The 18813-nt window shown below is 50.3% G+C and overlaps 1 protein-coding gene across 2 annotated transcripts in view; it reads left to right on the top strand.

Annotated features, from left to right (window-relative positions):
• FLI1 (Fli-1 proto-oncogene, ETS transcription factor) overlaps positions 1 to 18813 on the top strand; it is a gene marked incomplete at its 3' end in the record, with an annotated part of 50728 nt that overhangs the window by 5533 nt on the left and 26382 nt on the right. The window contains exons 2-4 of one of the 2 annotated variants that reach the window (XM_079709254.1): positions 3677 to 3831; positions 8010 to 8213; positions 16652 to 16717. In XM_079709254.1, the coding sequence (XP_079565380.1) occupies positions 3677 to 3831; positions 8010 to 8213; positions 16652 to 16717 (425 nt within the window). The remainder of the gene's footprint in view (positions 1 to 3676; positions 3832 to 8009; positions 8214 to 16651; positions 16718 to 18813) is intronic. The other variant, XM_079709255.1, reaches the window with a different exon arrangement.

Raw genomic sequence — 18813 nt, 5'->3', positions numbered from 1 at the left:
CAGTGGTGAAAAGAAAGGACAAGATTGAGGGTCCACAACGCCTTTGCTGTGGCCTCCGCTGTGTGGCTTTCTGAGCCACGGCTGAGCGGGAGATGCTCTGAGTTACACTCTCAGAGCCACCACCTCCTCCCCACTCTATTGTGGCAGCCCCAGGCCCTCCTGTCACCTGTCCCAGTGCTCTCAGCTGCCTGTGGGTCCTGACCCCATGCTAGCTGTAAGTACAGGTCTCAATACAAATCAGCAGCAGTATGGGCAAGCTGAATGGCAAAACCTCTCTCCCTCCATGCGTGCCCCCCCTTGTTTTCATCGGGCCTTTTCACGGGTGCCAGCTGCCTCATTAAAGAGCAGCCTTTATGCTGTGCTTCACCTGTACCCCACTAACCGCCCCCCCACCGCCTCGCAGTAGCTGGGGAGGCCCCGAGTGAGGCCTGTGCTGCCTGCAGAGTCACAGAGCCGAGAGCCCCAGCGTGGAGGGGAGCACGGCAGGTGGGTGGTGAGGGCATGGCTTTCCCTCCTTCTCTCCCAAAGGTTGGAGGAGGGCTAGCTTGCGCAAGGGCGGAGTCCAGGGTGGTGGCCAGGGCTTCTCCCTTAGGGCGCCCCTTTGCAGATCTTAGGGTCTGGGACCAAGGACAGGGCCTTGTTCCTGGAGGAGAAGCAGCCAGACAGGCGAGAGGGCAAGCAGATCACCTTGCACCGCTGGGGAGCAGGTGCGAACACGGGGCGGGGGAAGGGTTGGACCGTGAAATATAGCCGCTTCTTTGCGATAGGAAACGAGAAGGTTCCCATTACTGGCCGGCCCCCGTGGTCACCCTAGCAGGAGAACCCGGGCCTGACCCTGTTCAGATGGCCTCCCCGGGGATCTGGCGTGGCCATGCCCCCCCGCCCCCCAAGCAGGTGCTGCTCTCACTGCAGTGCTCAGACTCCTTACCAGGTGACATACTAGGCAGCTTTTACCAAACAATTCCTCTTTCCAAATTTATTTTTCTCTCCTCCTGGCCCCAGGGACTGGCCCTGCCCCAGGCACCTATGGCATAAGGGGTCATTTCACTGTGATGCTTTCTGAGGTCTGACTTTTCACCACTGCATGGCAAGGGGTCCGTTTTGGGCACAGAAATCCCCAGAGGCCCAGCTGACGTGGAAAAGAATTTTCACAACTTGTCTCCCCGATGTTCCCAAAGTGGGGCGCAGCCCACGGAGGGCAAATCCCCTTCTGCCACGCCCGCCCCCACCCGACACCGCCCCCTCGCAGAAAGTTCTCTGGCCCCCGCCAGGGGAAGTGTGTGCTCTGGCAACCTCACCCTCTGCACTGCGTCCCCAGCCAATGAAAACGTTGCTCTCTTGGTTAAAGGCCAACTTAATCCTCCAAACTTCTGCTGCACTTGGGTTGTTTCACCATGCACAAATATGCTGGGAAAGGCTGCCAGGCCGTGGTAGTGTGTGTACGTGTACGTGCATGCATGCATGTGTGCATGTGCCTGCATGTGCGTGCATGCGTGCATGTGCCTGCATGTGCGTGCATGTGTGCGTGTGCCTGCATGTGCGTGCATGGGTAGTGTATGCGCCTGTGTGCGCATGCGCCCACTTGCGGTTAGCCTTGAGGAGGGTGAAGGAGACCCCGCCAGCTCCGCAAGAACTCCGCTCAGACGCAGCACCAGGGTCTTTCTGGGACTGCTTCATCTCAGGCCAAGTCCTTCTCCAGCAGAAGCCAAAGGGCCAAACTCTGGTGCAAAGCCCCGATGTGCTACTGCCTCCTCTCAGACTGCTATGGGGACATTAAACCTTTAACAATCTGGGGCTCTGACGGCTGGTTCTTGGTTCTCTGCCTGGAAAAACAGTAGGCGAATAGTAAAACCTTAAATTCTAACATGTGTAAGTTATACATCTTATTTTCATTTTCAGCCCATGTTCCCCTCTGTAAGACATCAGGAAAAAATTACCGTCTGACTTCTAATATCTCAGTGGGGCATTTATCTCCCAGCTATGATAAGTGATCTTCAATATTTTTTTCCTTTCAGATTAAGAAACAAATTCATTTAATTTTCTTTATTGAATGTGCTCTGGCCTCCCCCACCCTGCCGAGTCCCCGCCCTCCCAGGCTGTTACTCCCTTCTCCTGGCTCAGTGACTGCTCTCCTGCCCGCGGGGCTTCGGCCTTTGCAGGACGGGCGGGTCGATTTGGCGCAACCCTGGTCCTTAAGGCCTCGGGATGGTCTGTTCCTACCCACAGCAGAGTGAGGGAGGGCAGCGGCCAGGCCTCTGGAAAGCCCTGCGAGGTTCTGCGGCCCGGAGTTGGCCGGCTGTAATCTGAACCTTATCTGAACTCCTGGGTCTGAAAGCCTGGCTGGGAGCTCTTGCGAGGACTGGCTGTCTCCCAGGTTGCCAGAACTGATGCTCCCTGCTCCAGACAGGGCTGCAGCCTTTCCTCGGCCTCTAGTCATCTCCCTCAGTCCTGCTGCTGCCAGAGGGGCTGAGCGGAAGCGAGGGCAGGGTAGGATGGCGCTGCCTGGGCGTGCCTGATGGGGGCAGTTCCATGGTCCTGGGCTCGGGATAGGCAGAGTGTTCTGCCAGGCTGCTGTGGGCACCAGGTGGCCACAAGTGAGATGTCAGCTCAGTCACCAGACAGATGCTCGTCGCTGAGCTGAAGCCCTCTGCCCCCACACTGCAAAGTATCGGGGCTAACCTGGCCGTGTACTTCTCTGGTTTCCTTAACCATAGAAAGGAGATATTAACCCTTGCCATGCCTATCCTGGCGGGTGATTGGGAAGTTCAAATAGAACATTGTATGTGAAACACGTTAAAATTATATGCATGCAACAGAAATAATTCACTCCAAAAGCAGTGATGGCTCACCCCCTGTGTAAGGCACTATAGAGAGGGTTTAAAAAGGTGTATTTGCCTAAAACCCACTTATACGGGGTGCCTAGAATAGTCAAATTCATAAAGCCAGAAAGCACACTGGTGGCTGCCAGGGGCCGGGGGATGGGGGGCGGGAGGGGGATGGGGCGGCAGTGTTTGCTGGGGGCAGGGTTTCAGTTTGGGAAGGTGAAGAATTTGGGACGTGGATGATGGTGAGAGCTGCACAGCCATGTGAATGTACTTCGTGCCACTGAACTGTACAGTTGGATATGGGTAAAATAGTATGTTTTCTGAGACTTTTACCACAATAAAAAAAAAACTAAAAAAAAAAAAAGTCATGGCACCATCAGGAACCTCCCAATCCAGCCAGGGGAAGGGCACCTGCCAGGCTAAGCATCACATGATGTGACAAGTCCTAGAGCCATGGCAGAAACAGGGTGCTCTGGGCGCGGGGAAAGTCCTGTCTGGGAGCGAGGTCTAGTGCACGCGCCTCGGGACCGTAGGTCGCCTGGCGACAAGGCTAAAAGTGTCAGCTGCAGGCAGAGCGGGGGGGCAGCAGCGCCGAACTCAGAGGCCCAGACTCCAGTCTGAGGGCAGCGAGGGGCTGCCAGAAAGCGTTTAAGTACCGTAATTATAGGATTGGGCTGGGATTTGGAGAAAACTCTGGTGGCCGCGTGGGTAGAAATAAAGCAGCGTCAGCAGCGTCCTCGTCATCGTCATTCCACCAAATGGGGCTGGGCAGCGGCTCCACGGATGTGCCGGTGGCAGCGGTGGCAGTGACACTGATGACTTCCTCTGGGCTTTGTCTTTTGTTACTCCAGGGAGTCTCCGGTGGACTGCAGTGTTAGCAAGTGCGGCAAGCTAGTGGGCGGAGGCGAGTCCAACGCCATGAGCTACAACAGCTACATGGACGAGAAGAACGGCCCTCCTCCCCCCAACATGACCACCAACGAGAGGAGGGTCATCGTCCCCGCAGGTACCTTGGGAACCAGTTCGCTGGCTGCCACCCGCGTCCTCCGTCTTCTGGGCTAGTCGTCCCAGTGGGCACCTACACCTTCACCTGGTACCCTGTTCTCTATGGAAATGCTTCCTTGGGAAAGCTGCACCTCCCACTTTCTTCCCTGGCTGCCCTCCAAGACAGTTTCCCAAATGTCACCAGAGCCCTGAAGCGCAGATTCTGGAAGCCCTGCCCTCAAACAGGTCACATCACAGAGTCTACCCTTGGTGCCTGGTCCCACAGGACAAGGCCTGCAAACAGAGGAGAGGCAAGGCCTTCTGAACCCAGAAGGAATCCTGGGGACACCCAGATGTGCCCACCCTTGCCTTTAAGGAGAAGAGTGGCTACAGAGGTCTGTCCCATCCATCAGGCATGCACTTCCTGGCATCTGCAGGGTCTTACCTTTCCAAAATTACAGGCAGCTCTTCCAGCTTCAAAACAGAAATAACTATATTTAACAAAAAGAGAGCCTGAAGATGTGTGCAGTGAGTTATGTCATGAGGTAAAAATAGGCGATTTTTCCTAGGTATTGGTGCTTTTGGTTACAGAAAATAAAATCATTGTTCAAGCCTTCCGTGCGTTGGCTGGACACTCCACCTCGGCTGGTGAACTCAGCTGCCTGGTTGAAAAGGGAGGAAAAACTACCATGTGTAGAGTCCATGCCAGGTAGAAGGAGCCAGCGTGTACGAATCTGAAGTAAAGTGAATGACTTACCCAAATCAGTTTACCAAGAAGGCCAACCCCTTCCATTTGGAAAAGTGTAAATGCAGTTGTGTCTGAGAGCCAAGGATTAGACGTCTCTTTGAGGTGATCCAAAGGAATCTGCGGCTCGGTCTAGAAGGTGTGGTTTTGTAACGGGCCGCTCCTTCCTAGGTTCTTTGTATTTCTTTTCCATGGGAAGCTGTGTGTCACCGTCTCCTAGGAACACAGCCACATGCTTGTATTCTGGGCCAAGCTCAGGTGGCAGGCGCGGGAGGTGTGGGAACAGGTGAGACAGGAGAGGGGTGGACCAGTGGGAACTTTTCTGTGCCCTGCAGGACTTGAAAACCGCTCAGAAAGCATGTTTATTTCCTTTCTCCACAAACACATGACCTCACAGAGGAAGGGGAAGAATAGCTCTGTATACTGAGTGCCTCTCGGTGCCAGGCGCTGTGCAGATGGCCTCACCCCTGTGATACTACTTCTATCTTGTAACGTCCGATCTCCCCTCCCCGGGAACACCAGCTAGGCATGTGTAGCTCAGGTGTATTTGTGAGAGGCAAGAAAACGGTGGCTTCTCCTTTATTATAGAAAGAAGGCAGAAATGAAGCTGAGCTAAAGCTGGCCTGGAGGGAAACTTCTGGACTCACCCCATTGGAGCCGAACCTCTCCAGGCCTTTGCTGACTTGGAATCAAACCCCACCCTCCCACCTCCGCACTACTCCTCTAAACAGTGGCCAGCATGGGGAGGAAATCTTGAGGACAGAAGAATTAGGAGGCCAGAGGTTGTCTCTGAACCAAATGTTGACACCATTTCATTTCCATAGTCACTTTTGGGCGGGGGTAGGGAAGGGGTGGGGGGGAAATGACCAGACTGTTTGGTTGACCCTTCACCTCTGAAGTGGTGTTGAAATACTTTCCAAAGGAGTATCAAGATGGCAGTCTTAGGGGGCCAAAGTAACCACAGCAGTAATAATGAAAATAGCATAAATTCCTATCAAAGGGTTTTCAAAGCGCTTCGTGTCATGAATCCACTACCTAGGGATTCACTTCATTGTTTTACCTCTGGCTGGATCTTTAAGCATTATCCTCGCACATGTTGGTCAGCCTCCTGGACATAACAGAAAGTCTCATTTGGGCAAGTCCACAAATCAAGGCAATAAAACATCAGTGGAACAACCAATTGAATTTATGGTGGGATTTTAAGACAAGTATAAACGAGGTCCCTAGTTCATCACCATTTCCAAGTTCAGATGGGAAGAAACTAGGACTAAATCATCCAGGAAATATATTTGGAAGAGTTTAGCATGCTCCACAGTGGAAGATTTATAATTCAGTGTGCTGTAAAGGAAGAGAAATAATATTGTGACAGAGCCCAAAGCAAGGGAGGAAATAATAAACTAAATAAAATCTACAGCGTAAAATTGTATTTGAGGCCTTGGATACTCAAAGTGAGGAATTAGGAGAGGCAGAGGCAAGCTGATGAAAAAAAAAAAAAATGCTACGTAATCCAAGTTCCCCCAGGACACTTTTCTTTAGAATTCTGAAATGGGGCAAAATTATTTCCATTTACCAATGGTCCATGCCTGATTGTTCCTGGAAAGCAAAAGAGCAAGACAAAGCAAGAAATTTATCTGAGAGACAGAGAGGGAGAGAGAGACAGACTTGTACAATGAAGCCCCGAGTAGCTCCGCTTTTTGGGGTGATGTCAGAGCACCTCCTGGGGGAGCTAAGGCAGGATGGTGAGAGGGGAGAGGAGAGGAGGCTTGGGGTGGGGGACCCTCAACTAAGTGCAGTCCTGGGAGGATTTTGAGTGGAATTCCAGCTCAGACTGGGACTGAAGGTTGAGCTGGGGACTTAAGCTTTCAAGACGCCACTTCCCAACTGCAAAACGAAGAGAAAAGCCACTCTGCAGGCTTTTCTTGATGAGTGGAAAATAGCACACGTGGAGCAGCGGGCACCTAGGAGGCGTTCAAAATCTGGACTGTTATGAGTCACCGGGCTCTGGGTGGTTGGTATAAACCTTGTTTCTTTCCCCACAACCCCTCCTAATCATTCAGACCTGCTCCCATTTTTTCCAAGAGCCTTCACAGACCCTTAGAATGAGAGGTGAGGTGGTTGAGAGGTAGCACAGATATTCCTACCAAATGAGCAGTCCAATAAAACAGGCCCAGTAGAAGTTGGGGACCATCAAATCTCCCCTCCTCCAGGAAGCCTTCCATGACTCCAAATTCACAGTGACCCCTTCTGCCCACGAGTTCTCGAACTGCCACAAGAAAAATCTGCTGCTTAATTCCGTGCTTTCCTGCCCTAGTGTTTCGTGTGGATGATCTTCCATGAGGGCAAGACCCATGTAGCTTTCTTCTATGATAAGCATATTTAGCTGCATATTGGACTCTCTAATAGTTGGGGGCCAAGGAAAGACATGGTGATACATGATAAGATATAAGGGCTCTACCTACCGTGGAACCTGCTAGAATGCATCACCAGCACTCAAAGTACACATGCTTCCCATATACACACACCTGGCTGGGGAGGAGTCTGAGGGTCCCAAGTGGAGACCTTACAACCTCAGTCCTTACATTATGTATGTTCACTTGAGAACTAAAATGTGTTCTCCCTCCAACACCATTTCCCATCTTTTTCTTTTTGCTGCGCTGGGTCTTCATTGCTGCACGAGGGCTTTGCTGCCCCGCAGCATGTGGGATCTTAGTTCCACGACCAGGGATTGAACCCGTGACCCCTGCATTGGAAGGCGGACTCTTAACCACTGGACCACCAGGGAATTCCCCATTTCCCATCTTTTGGGATTTAAATATCCTAAAAACTTTGTCAGGATGATTTTAAAGAAATTTCAACACAGCTGTCTCCAAAGGGAGAAAACCCAGATTGGGGTTAAGTTATTAAGACTAACACCACTGGGTTTTCCAACTGCACACATGGAATTGTGGTCCAAGTGTCCACGCACATCTTCTTTTCTGCAGCCATCGGAGAGATCACTGTTCTTCTGTGAAATCACTGATGTTCTTAAGATACAGATGGTGGCCCTTTCTGGAGACATTGGTTCCTGGGTGTTGGAAACTGTTCTTGTTTTCATTTTGATGCCACCATTTCTCAGGCAGAGGTTTCGGTCGCCCTCCAAAGGCTTTAAAGAGAATGTCCTGTCCGGATGCGTAGTGAGGCGTCTAAGAATCTTTCCAGAGCGCTAAGTGGTTCAGGCAGCGCCAGATGTGACGGGGCCGGATGGGCATTCTGGGAGGACCATCTGGGAGGGAACCACTTTCTCACTTGGGGGAGGGGGGATTGAGGAGGGGGAAAGGAGGGGAAGAGGAAGGGAGGGGAGAGAGGTGGAGATGGGGAGAGAGGGAGAGAGGAAAAGACAGAGGAGAGAGGCGGAGACAGAGAAGGGGTGGAGCCCTGCGTCCTGCAGCCTTGCTAACAGCCCATCTCCCCTGCAGACCCCACGCTGTGGACGCAGGAGCACGTGAGGCAGTGGCTGGAGTGGGCGATAAAGGAGTACGGCTTGATGGAGATCGACACATCTTTCTTCCAGAACATGGACGGCAAGGAACTGTGTAAACTGAACAAGGAGGATTTCCTCCGAGCCACCTCCCTCTACAACACGGAAGTGCTATTGTCACACCTCAGCTACCTCAGGGAAAGTAAGTGCCTGGTCCTTTCCCTTTCTGGGCAGCAAAACACCCCCAGAGGCTGCAGCCCAAGTCCCCAGGGCCGGGAGAGAATTCTGCCCAGCCACTCAGGATGAAGACTGATTCCCACGGAGCCAACCCAGGGAAAGGAGATAGGGTCCCGGGCTGTCGGTTTATGCTGGGCGGATGCTATAGGAGCAGCCCGTCCGGGTGTCAAGTTGCCAAGGTCGCACTGGCTCCCAGAGACCCTGTGAGGGGACTGACCCAGTCCTGCCGTGACAAGGGAAGGAAAACAAGGAATGGAGAAAAAGTAGGGAGCTGCAGCCCCGTGGGGTCTGCCAGAGGCGAGTCACACTCTTCCCATGAGAACCACTTTCCAGAAACTACTTTGCCCCAAACTATAAATAGATGGACACCCTGGCTGGTATTGCCTTGAGCGATGATTTAAAGTTCCTACAGTAAACTCTAGATTTACGTTTTTGAATATTTACACGTTAAGTTCCTCTTATTCTTGGGGTCATTCTGGCACCCCCTAACCCACTTTTCTTTACCCGCTGTTACCTACACACCCTTCCCAACTAAACAGGAAGTGTAGCAGATGCTACAGGTGGGTTAGGATCTGTTGGAAGCTTTCTCCTGGCAGAGTCAGAAGGCAAAGAGCTTTGGAAAGGGAGAGTTTATGAAAGAAAGTGCACGGTTGTCCACAGGATTTAGCCAATATGAGGCTTCTCTATTGCCAAGCCCCATCAATTTGGTATGAATTTCATCTGATATGAAACATACACATTGGAACAGAATTTTGATAAACGTGCTAATAACCTCAGCCTTAACTCTTCACCAGACATACAGGTGGTATATTGGTGACCCCAAGTACCGAAGGACTGTTCTGTGGCCAGAAAAGATGGTCCTAAGATGGGGAAGTTGAAGCTACAGGAAGACAGTTGTGGATTCATTCTACAAGGGGGCTTTCTAACAGTCAGCCCTGCCTAAAGATCCACTGGCAGCCTCAGGGTGCAGTGTTTGCTCTCCGTGGCTGCTGGGAATCTTGCAGGAGTTCAGCTTCGGAAAGAAGGAGGTTGATGATTTTAAAGCCCCTTTAAAGCTGAGATCCTTGGACAGTGCCCACGGGCCGCTTTCCCTGGTCTCCTGGGCTCTGGGTTAGTTAGTTCTTCATCTGTGTTCCGTTGTTCGGTGGGTCTTCAGCTCACCGTTCCTGTAATCTTCTGTCTCCTTCTGCAACAGTGTACTCTGTGGGGTAGGGGCAACACACTCTGGGTGTAAAAATGAAAAAATTTGAAAATGCCTTCAGAAGTTTCCACTGGTGCCTCTGGGCTCCCCAGTCACCCTCCGAGGCGTCTGGTAAGCAGTGGGATTGTGTGGGTGATGCAGTGTATGTTAACACCAAAGGAATGACCTCATGTCTGAGTCTTGCTGCAACATGAGGTCAGCCCAAGAAATGACAATTTCAAAAACGGGGGCAGTTTTCCACCCAGTTTTTCTGAGCTTTGGAGAATGAGCATTTTTCTAACAATCTGTATTTCTTTAAGTGTTTATAGAATTTTTTTTAGAAAGGATCTTTGCACAGAGTCCTGCAGTAATGCTAGCTGGGCAGGGCAGGAGGTGGAAGTGGGCACACAGAAGCTGGGCATGAGAAGGAGAGACCAGCAAAGCAAAAACGCTGACCAGTTCTGCCTTTCTGCCCTTCCTGGTGTCATACGGCGGGAGGTCTGGGAATCACTTTGTGGGAGAAGAGATGGACAGCAGTGTGGGCAGCAAGCTTGGAGCACTTATAAAGGGCCCAGTTATCAGATGCCCTTGTTGAGGGAATGTTCTAGCACGTTCTGACTGATGTGGGGAGGGCCCATTCACGCTGTGTGATCCCAGGCCCTGCTTTCTGGCGGGTCCATAAACAACTGGAGTCCCCGCTGGGACTTCCTCTCACAGAAGACCCCAAGCCACAGATCCTGAAGCAAGACCAACCTATGCTCAGAAGGCCGAGGAATCTCATAAGGTGGTTGTGGGTAACTGTTGAGGAGGCTTTCTATCGGAGGAGAACAGATAAGAAAGAGCAAAGGAATAAGCAGACTGGCAAGAGGTGGACGCCAGAGGGTTGGGTTTGTGGGTATATGTAGCAGGGCATGAAAAAGGGTGGATTCCTTCTCTTTGTTCTTTCTAAGAGTATTTGTAGACATTAAGGAAGATGCCCCCAAAGCAATAATAATATGAAGTTTCCAGAAAGGAGCTTATTAGCGGAGCAAATTTCCAGAGTTGAGTGGAGATGAACAAAGCACATACATGATACAATGTTGAGCGCAACAGCAAAAGATAAAGGGGTCTGAGCAACGATGCAAAACCATGTCTGCCTGCAAAAGCAAAAATTAAAATACTTGTATTAAGGTTCAAAAACACTTGCCCCAGCATAGTGTTGTACTACTCTAGAGGCCTTTTGAGGAACCTAGACTTAAAATGATCTGCTATCATGGAAACAGTTTTTGATTCATGCCTCTTGTTAATTGGGGTCCACTTTCAGCTGCAGCCTCTGAGACCCCTGGTTGGGGGGAGGGGGATCCACTGAGACACCTGCAGGAGGTCACGTGCGTGGTGGCTGTCTGCTCTCAGGACTGCTGGGAGCCCCGCAAGGCCCACTGACTTGCCTTCAAGCGCTGTATTGTTTTTCCAGACTTACTTCCAGCGGATGTTCTGTGTGGAGGCAGGGAGGCCAGGGCTCTGGGGAGAGGTTGGGGCAGCTGAGTTGAGGCCGGGAAAAGGGTGCTAACGCCTCGTGCATTGTCATCTGTCCTTTCGTGGAGGAGGGGGTGGCGTTCAAACAGTTCCACTTTGGCAAGAGGTGGAAGGAAAAGAGCTGAGCTCCTCAGCACAGAGGGAGGAAGTGCAGTGGGGCTAAGGAGAGTGGATAGAAGAGAACTGGAGCCCGTCTAACTTAGCCCCGGGTCAGAAGACTGCAAGGCAGCTGCGCCTCTCTAGAGGCGTCCGAGCTTTCTGGACTTTAGTAGAAAAAAGGACATGGTAGGATTAAGAAGCTCTGACACCAAATTTACACTTTCACCAAAGGTGCTCGAGTATTTATTCGGGTTGTCAGGACAGGAGCTATACTTTCAAATTTTAAAAACCAAACTTCAAATTAAAAATGTATTTTCCAGGGTGGAGAAGAAATAACAGTGTCCTGAGCCCCCCTGTCTGGCATGCTAGGATTTACCTGGCCTGCCTGGAGGCTCCTGTTCTCCATACCCTGGCTTTCCAGCTGGCCCAGACAGAGTGACTGTACCCTATACCATCCCTCTGGAAAGTCACCCGCACTTGAAATGGGAGGAGGACAGTGGGGGCCAGGTGTGGGGAGATGCCCACAGTTCTTTGGATCATTCTGGAGTCTCCTGGGGACACCCGGGCTCAGGCTGCATCTGCCCAGGTGTCATTCACTTTACGGGACAGACAGGATGCCCCCTTGTGGACACCATGGACAACTAATTATAAATCCCCATTTTAAAGCCAAAGCAAATGAGGCCTGGAGTGCTTCGGAAATTGGTTCAGACGTGCCCAGCCCCTGGAGAGCAGCCTGGTGTCTGAGACCCAGGCCTCCTAAGGCCCGGGGTGCAGCTATGCCCACAGCCTCACGCTCTGAGGGCAGAGGCCAGGCTGCACTGGGCCACCTGGTCTTTCCCTCCCCTGCTGTGGAATTAGCCTCACGCCCCTGGGGCTCCCGTGTGGAGGGCCAGGCCGCTTTCCCCACAGCATTTTCTGTTTTCATTTGTACCCAGAGATAAATGCTTTCCGAAAACTTCCCTCTGGCCTCCTGGAATGAGGCCGATTAAGCCAAACCTATCTGCAGGCCAACTCTGCCCTTTTCTCTTCCGCGCAGCGCCCCATACTCTGGACCCGACGGGCGGCCCCATCAGTATCTCATGCAGGCAGAGGCCGTATTTACAGTCTCGGGCTGCGGGAAATGAGATTGGGTGTCACAAGGCAAGATTGGGACGGACCTCAAAGGAAGTGGGAGCTGTCCCCAAACGGCAGTTCAGACCCAGGGCCGCTGGGGGGAGTTTGGGGTTTCTGGGAGCCCAAAAGGTTCTGGGTGGGGCGGCCAGAGGCAGAAGGAAAGAGCCTTTGTTCATTTTACAGAAAGTTGTGTTCGGTCTGTCTGTCTGCGACTGACCCGTGAAAAATGCTAAGAAAATGCCTTTGGAAATAGTGGCAGCGCTAGAGAAATGAAATCTATTGGGTGACAGGGAGACCACAGCAAAGGTATCTATCTTGATTCCCATTTTTAATTTAAACATAATGGAAAACACATTTTGCGTTTTGTGGTGTCCCCACCGGCTGCCTCAGATGTCCCGGCAAAGGTGATGGCTCCGGGCAATTAAGCCAGTGAAGTATTATCCCTTCCAGGCCAGGTCTGACCAGTGAAGGAGAACAAAAGGCCAGATTTCCCGGGACTCAGTTGTCAGCCAGGCCTCTTGTTCAGAACACAGATCCTCAAGAGGGAAGAGATATGGGAACATATGTATATGTATAACTGAGTCACTTTGTTATAAAGCAGAAAGTAACACGCCATTATAAAGCAATTATACTCCAGTAAAGATGTTAAAAAAAAAAAAAAAGAACACAGAGCCTCCTTCCTCCTCCCTGCCCGCCAGCACCCTCCAGCCAGAGCCATTGATGGCAGTGCAGAAAAAAAGGAAGCCTGGCTTCAGGAGGCTGGCAGTGGGGCTGGCGAGGTGTCTGCAAGGCGGGAGACAAGGCTTTGGCGCTCAGACGGCCGTTGTCTCGTCTGCAGGTGCCCCAGAGGAAGACCAGGTCCGCTCGTGGGAACGTGGAGCTGGAGAAAGCCCGATTGCTGGGCTCCACCCACACCTGCAAGCTTCATTCTGTTCATTTCCATCCTCTTTCAGATCCCAAATACTGTACCAGTGACGGATGGACGCGACAATGGGAAATTATTCTGTCCTTGTGCTTTCACATTGGGGAGCCTATTCCATTCTCAGCAGCAGCTGCTCCATGCTTTTCGGGGCCCCAAATACATAGATACACATAGAAGCCCTCATGTGTATGTAAATACATAAACAGATAAGGCAACAAACTTTTTTTTTTTTTTTTTTTTTTGCGGTACGCGGGCCTCTCACTGCTGTGGGCTCTCCCGTTGCGGAGCACAGGCTCCGGACGCGCAGGCTCAGCGGCCACGGCTCACGGGCCCAGCCGCTCCACGGCATGTGGGATCTTCCCGGACCGGGGCACGAACCCGTGTCCCCTGCATCGGCAGGCGGACTCTCAACCACTGCGCCACCAGGGAAGCCCGCAACAAACGTTTTAATTAAAGTATCACATAGAGAGAAGTGCAAAAATCATAAATGCACAAGTCAAGGAATTATCACAGAGTGCATCCACTCACTCATATGAGTCCCTCCAGGTCAAGGGGGAGACTCGAAGCCCCCGTATGCCCCCTCCATCACCCCCACTTCCTCCCCAAAGGCAGCCACTGTCTTGATTCCAACACCATAGGTGAGTGTTGTCTGTTTCTTTGATTTAGCCTGGAAGCCGCAGTGTCTGCTGGGCAGAGAGCAGATTTTGTAGATAGACCGGAATGGGCATCCTGCCTCCTAGGCTTTCTGGCTGTGTGATCCTGGGCAAATTACTTGACTTCTCTGAATGTTGATTTCGTCATCTGCGTGAGAATTAAGTGAGAGAATAGACAGAAAGCATCCGGCGCACGACGACAAGCATCCCGAGAGTGTTGGCTTCCCTCCTAGCATCACAGCCTGTTTCCTCTGACAAGGTGGTGTTCGCCCCACGCAGAAGGTGCCTCAAAGAAGGAGAGAGAGATATCCAAAGCCACAGAGTGAGAGGTCAGGCTCCAGGGAGGACCTTCTTGCATCTGAACAAATTCCTTTAAGGAAAGAGTGTGCCTTGCCACTCTCTGTAGCCTGAGGAACTGGTTAAGTAAAAAATGGGAGGAGAGAAGGGAAAGTTGGTCCCTTGGGAAGGAGGTCAGACACCCCAAATCAGCCCCTCCACAGGGAAGGCAGCCTCTCCTTCTAGGAGTGAAACTTGAACCAAGAACAGTCTTTAGGGCAAAATCCTTCTCCTAGGTTACCATGAAATATGTATTTCATGCAAGCTTTGCAGAGGTCAAACGACCCTTCCTCTTGGCTTTCTGGGAGTTTCCTCTGGAATTCACGTGTGCCCAAAGAAGAACTTTCACCGAGGGGGAAATTTAATAAGCGTGGTTTATCTAAGCTTCGTGCTCTCAGCTACATCTGCACTAATGACTCAGGCAGTTCGGTCCTCCGAGACCATCATTTTTCTTTATTTGCTCCAGCCGTGAGGTTTCCGCCTGAGGCCGAGAATGTCAGGGACAGAGAGGCAAACATTCTTGGTCTTACTCCAGAGACTGTTTTCTCTTCCCTTGGAACGCTTGTTTCCATTTCTTAACCTCCTTCCAGTCATGGAGGATTATTTCTTACTGCAGCAGAACCCATTCATAACTCTAATTCCAGAGAACAAGGCAAATGCCCAGCAAGCTCTTTTATAAAGAGTTTATTGTGTGTCATCGTGGTGTCTGTGGGAGAAAAGATATAAAAGTAGTCGTGATAACACCTAGCGTGTATTGAACATTCATTCTGAGCCAAGGTCTGTTCCGAGCAGTTGTGTTTTTTGACACCTCATAAGAACCTTATTAGGTAGGTGTTATTATTAGCCTGTTTTATGTAGGAGGACCCTATGGCTTAGAGAGATTGGGTAGATTGATGGAGGTCACCAAGCTAGTAAGTGGTAAGAAGCAGGTCTAAGTCTAAACTCTCATGTGCATAAAAATTTATATTAAATGAAGTGCAAAAAATCACTTTGTCCTTGATATTTTTGAGAACGGAAGAACCAAACGCATCTGGTTCTCGGCTATTCCAAGCACGTGACTGCCTCCTTTCTAAAGGTGTCTCCACACGGCCACACTTTGGCATAGAGTTCTCGCAGTACCATCACCACCCCTCTGCTTTTTTTGTCTGGAACTGTTGCAGAGCTGAAAGGAATAGTTGCTCAAGCCCAAAGTCAGTGGTTCTAGGCAGTTGGATGACTCTTCCAAAATTCTCTCTTCGTCGTCTGGCCTGGAAGGGCACACAGCTTCTCTGAGGCACACAACCAAACGCCCACAGCTGGGTGAGGCAGCCGCTCCACTCCCGTGTCCCTTCCGGGACTTGAGACTAAAAATAGGAGTGTCTGACAGCCCATTCCCTGTTCCAAGCCCTGGCACCCGAGTCCATCCACTCGGTCCCAGGGAGCAGGCAAAGGATAGTTTAGAAAGATTTTTTAGCTTCCAACACCCATGTCAAGTTTATAAAAGCAGATCCCAGCCCTCTTGATCGCACTTCAGAGTTTCCACGGGAGAGCCTCGAGGAAGACAAAAATGCCTACGTTTTCCAAAATAAAGCTCTTGGATTTGCTGGAAACAAAGGCACAAGTCTAGTTTTAGGAAAGAAGGGAGAATTTTTTTTTACATGCAACAACAATAGAAAAAAGAAAAAACCTAGAAAACGCCCAGACTAAATCTACTAGAAAATGCCCAGACTAGAACTACTTTTAGTGCTTGCTAAAAGTAGTTCTGCATGAACATTTAATTCTAAAAGATTGTATATCAGCACCCTGTGATGACAGAAAATTCAGTGGCTTATGCCTCACGTTGAGTTGTATTCTCTTAGCTATGCATAAAGGGAGACAAAAGTTACTCCAGGGAGCACTGCCAGCCCCACCCCTTTCCCAGCTCCTAGCACCCCCTTCACCAAGCGTGATGATCCAAGCACCTTGCCCACCTGTAAACCCAAAGGACATCACAGTGGGAAGAAAGTGGCTGGGCTTCTCCTCCAAGGCGTGGCAATACAAGCTACAGTCCAATCTGGCCAGCGCTGGCCCATGGACAAGACAAAACAAAAACAAAGAGGAATGTGCAACAGAGGCCATATTCAGCCCGCAGAGACTAAAATATTTACTATCTGGTCTGTATAAAAAGTTTGCCACCCCCTCTTGTAGTTCAAGGTGAAGAAATCAAGATCCAGACACGTAAAGTCCCTCATTCACGGTCACACGGGAAGTTGGTCGAAAGACCAGGACATGGTGCCCAGCCCTGTGTTCCTGCTGTGACATAGTGTGGGCCCCAAGAACTCTAGAACCTTAAACATGGCTGCTGGGAGGGCTTGTGTGTGTCCTGCCCACGAGCATTCTGTCCTACCTTCCTCGGACCCTAACTCCAGGAAGCTATTACAGTCCTGCATGATTGGTCCCCCAGATGGGTGACATTAACTGTTTCTTTCTCTCAAGGAGTCAGTCACCTGTCCTTCCATCCTTCTCCCTGTCTCCTGCCCTCCCCACTCACTTCTCATCCCATCTCCTAGTCTTGATCTCAGAAGAGTGTCTTGGTTATAACCTGATGCTTTTGCTTCGCCTTTCAGGTTCACTGTTGGCCTATAACACAACCTCCCACACGGACCCGTCCTCACGACTGAATGTCAAAGAAGGTGAGTCTGTTCTCTCACATGTAGAATTGTCCTCATTACCAGCCCGGCACAGTCCACGATGGTAAGACTGCGGTGGAGGAACCTCAGGTGTGTGTCCCAACTCTCTTGTCCACTCAGCTTTTCTAGAAGCCTAAGCTGATCCCCCTTACGCTGCTCGTTGCAAAAACATGACAAGGTTGTAAAATATCTTGTGATAATTCCATAAAGATGCGACTTGAGGTTGTTACTCCATGAACGAAAGCGTGTTGCTCTTGGAAGGAAACGGATGCTGCTCACTTTCAAAGCCAAAAGGCGGGGGCTTTCTTTATTGAAGGAAATGAAATGAAGATTTCAAGGATTCTTGCAATGTCATATTTTCAGGGGGGTGTTGGTAAGAAATTTAAGTAATACAATTCATTTTTAAAGTGGTGATTTGGAGATTTGGTCTAGTTGCTTTGCTTTGGTTGAAAGAGAAAGAAAATGGTCTCAGCAAATGGTTTTCGCCAGTGAGGGTTTTAGCAAACATTACAATACATTTCTCAGCATCTTTATTCATGAAACAACGTTGTGGAGATTTCCTGCTCCAGACACTGTTAGATTCCAGGCATTTAAACAAGTGAATGATTCATGGTACCTGGTTTAAGGGAGAAAAAATGTGAGTGAAAAAATCCTGCCTGAGGCAGAAGAAAAATTCCATGGAGGAGGGGCATTTTGAGTGGGGCCTTGAAGCATGAGTAGGAGTATGAGGGGCACTCTCTTCCTTGGCTCTCTCTCCTTCAATACTTTTTCTTTAAGGCACATCTGCTGGATAGAATGAATGAAGGCAGAAGTTTTCAGTATTGGTTGCATGGAGTTAGCACAGCATAATATTTCAGAGAAACATAAAGCTCTTCTAAGGGAAGAATCTTAGAGACATTTGGTTCAAAACTGTCTTGGGTTATGGAGGAAACAGAGACCCAGTGAGCCTGGGTGTCTTAACCAAGTTCACACCTTCGATCACATTAGACTTCCCGTTTCCTGTTAACAATTTATAATCAGATGATGACCAGACAATTCTGTAGAGGAAAACTTCAACATAATGAATATGTTTGTAAACTTTCCTGGTTTTCTGTGACTTTCTTCACCTCCTACCCCACCCTGGGCCAGTCCCTGCTACTGTTTTCTTTCGAAGTCAGAGTTATTGGCTTTTGCCATAAAAAATCTGAAGTCGTATTGACTCATCATACAGTCCAAGCCACATTTTATTAGGTGACCCATTTACCATCATGTTGCAAACGTCCATGAGAGACAAAATGTATTACACTGTCAAATATATTAGATTGAGGTCGGAGCACCTCTGGTTTACTTTGGGGAAATCACTTCATGCCCTGAACCTCAGTTTCCTGTCAAATAAAAGGGCCAAACAAAACCAGTAAGAGTCACCCCTGACTGTCGAGCTCTTGGCTGCTGCAGGTGAGGGTCTGCTTTCGTCCAGGGCCCCTCTGCTCTATCTGGTTCACTTACTGAACTTCGTTTCATCTGCAGATAGGGATCCACGGCTTGGAAGGAAGGAGGGAGAGAAGGAAGAAGGAAAGGAAAGAAGGGAAGGAGGAAGGCAGGCAGGAGATCCCTGAAAGCTCCTCCAATTCTGCAGGCTGGGACCTGCTAACACCACCAGGATTAAACAGGGAGACTCTGGGGGCAGAACCAATGAGAGAATATCTGATATTGGACTTAAAATACAGATTTTCGTTAAGAAGCAAGTTTGTCTGGGTTGAACTGTGCTGATAAACGATTCATTACTCCTCCAGGGGTCCTAGCTTTCAGCCTCTCCTCTACCTGCACTGCTGTTCCTTCCCTCAGTCCTTTTGTGAGTTTGTAATGCCACGCTGGGCTCTTTGGGGCTTTTGCAGGAGCCGCCTCTCTTCTGAAATGAATGAACCGCAGTATCCAGGCAAGTGCACACTGCAAAGCCCTCAGTCAGGTGGTGCCGGGCATTTATCTCCCAGCATCGGCCCTGGCCTCCAGAAACAGTTACGTCTGTGCTTTGCAGGTGCAGCTTTTGTCCCCAGTAAAGCTTTCCACTTGAGATGTCTTGCTGCTCTGTCGCCTTCCCCCTCCTGAGGTGGTCTGGATCT

Source organism: Hyperoodon ampullatus (assembly GCF_949752795.1).
Source record: "Hyperoodon ampullatus genome assembly, chromosome: 7".
NCBI lineage: Eukaryota > Metazoa > Chordata > Mammalia > Artiodactyla > Ziphiidae > Hyperoodon > Hyperoodon ampullatus.
This window is presented reverse-complemented; position numbering and strand designations above follow the sequence as displayed.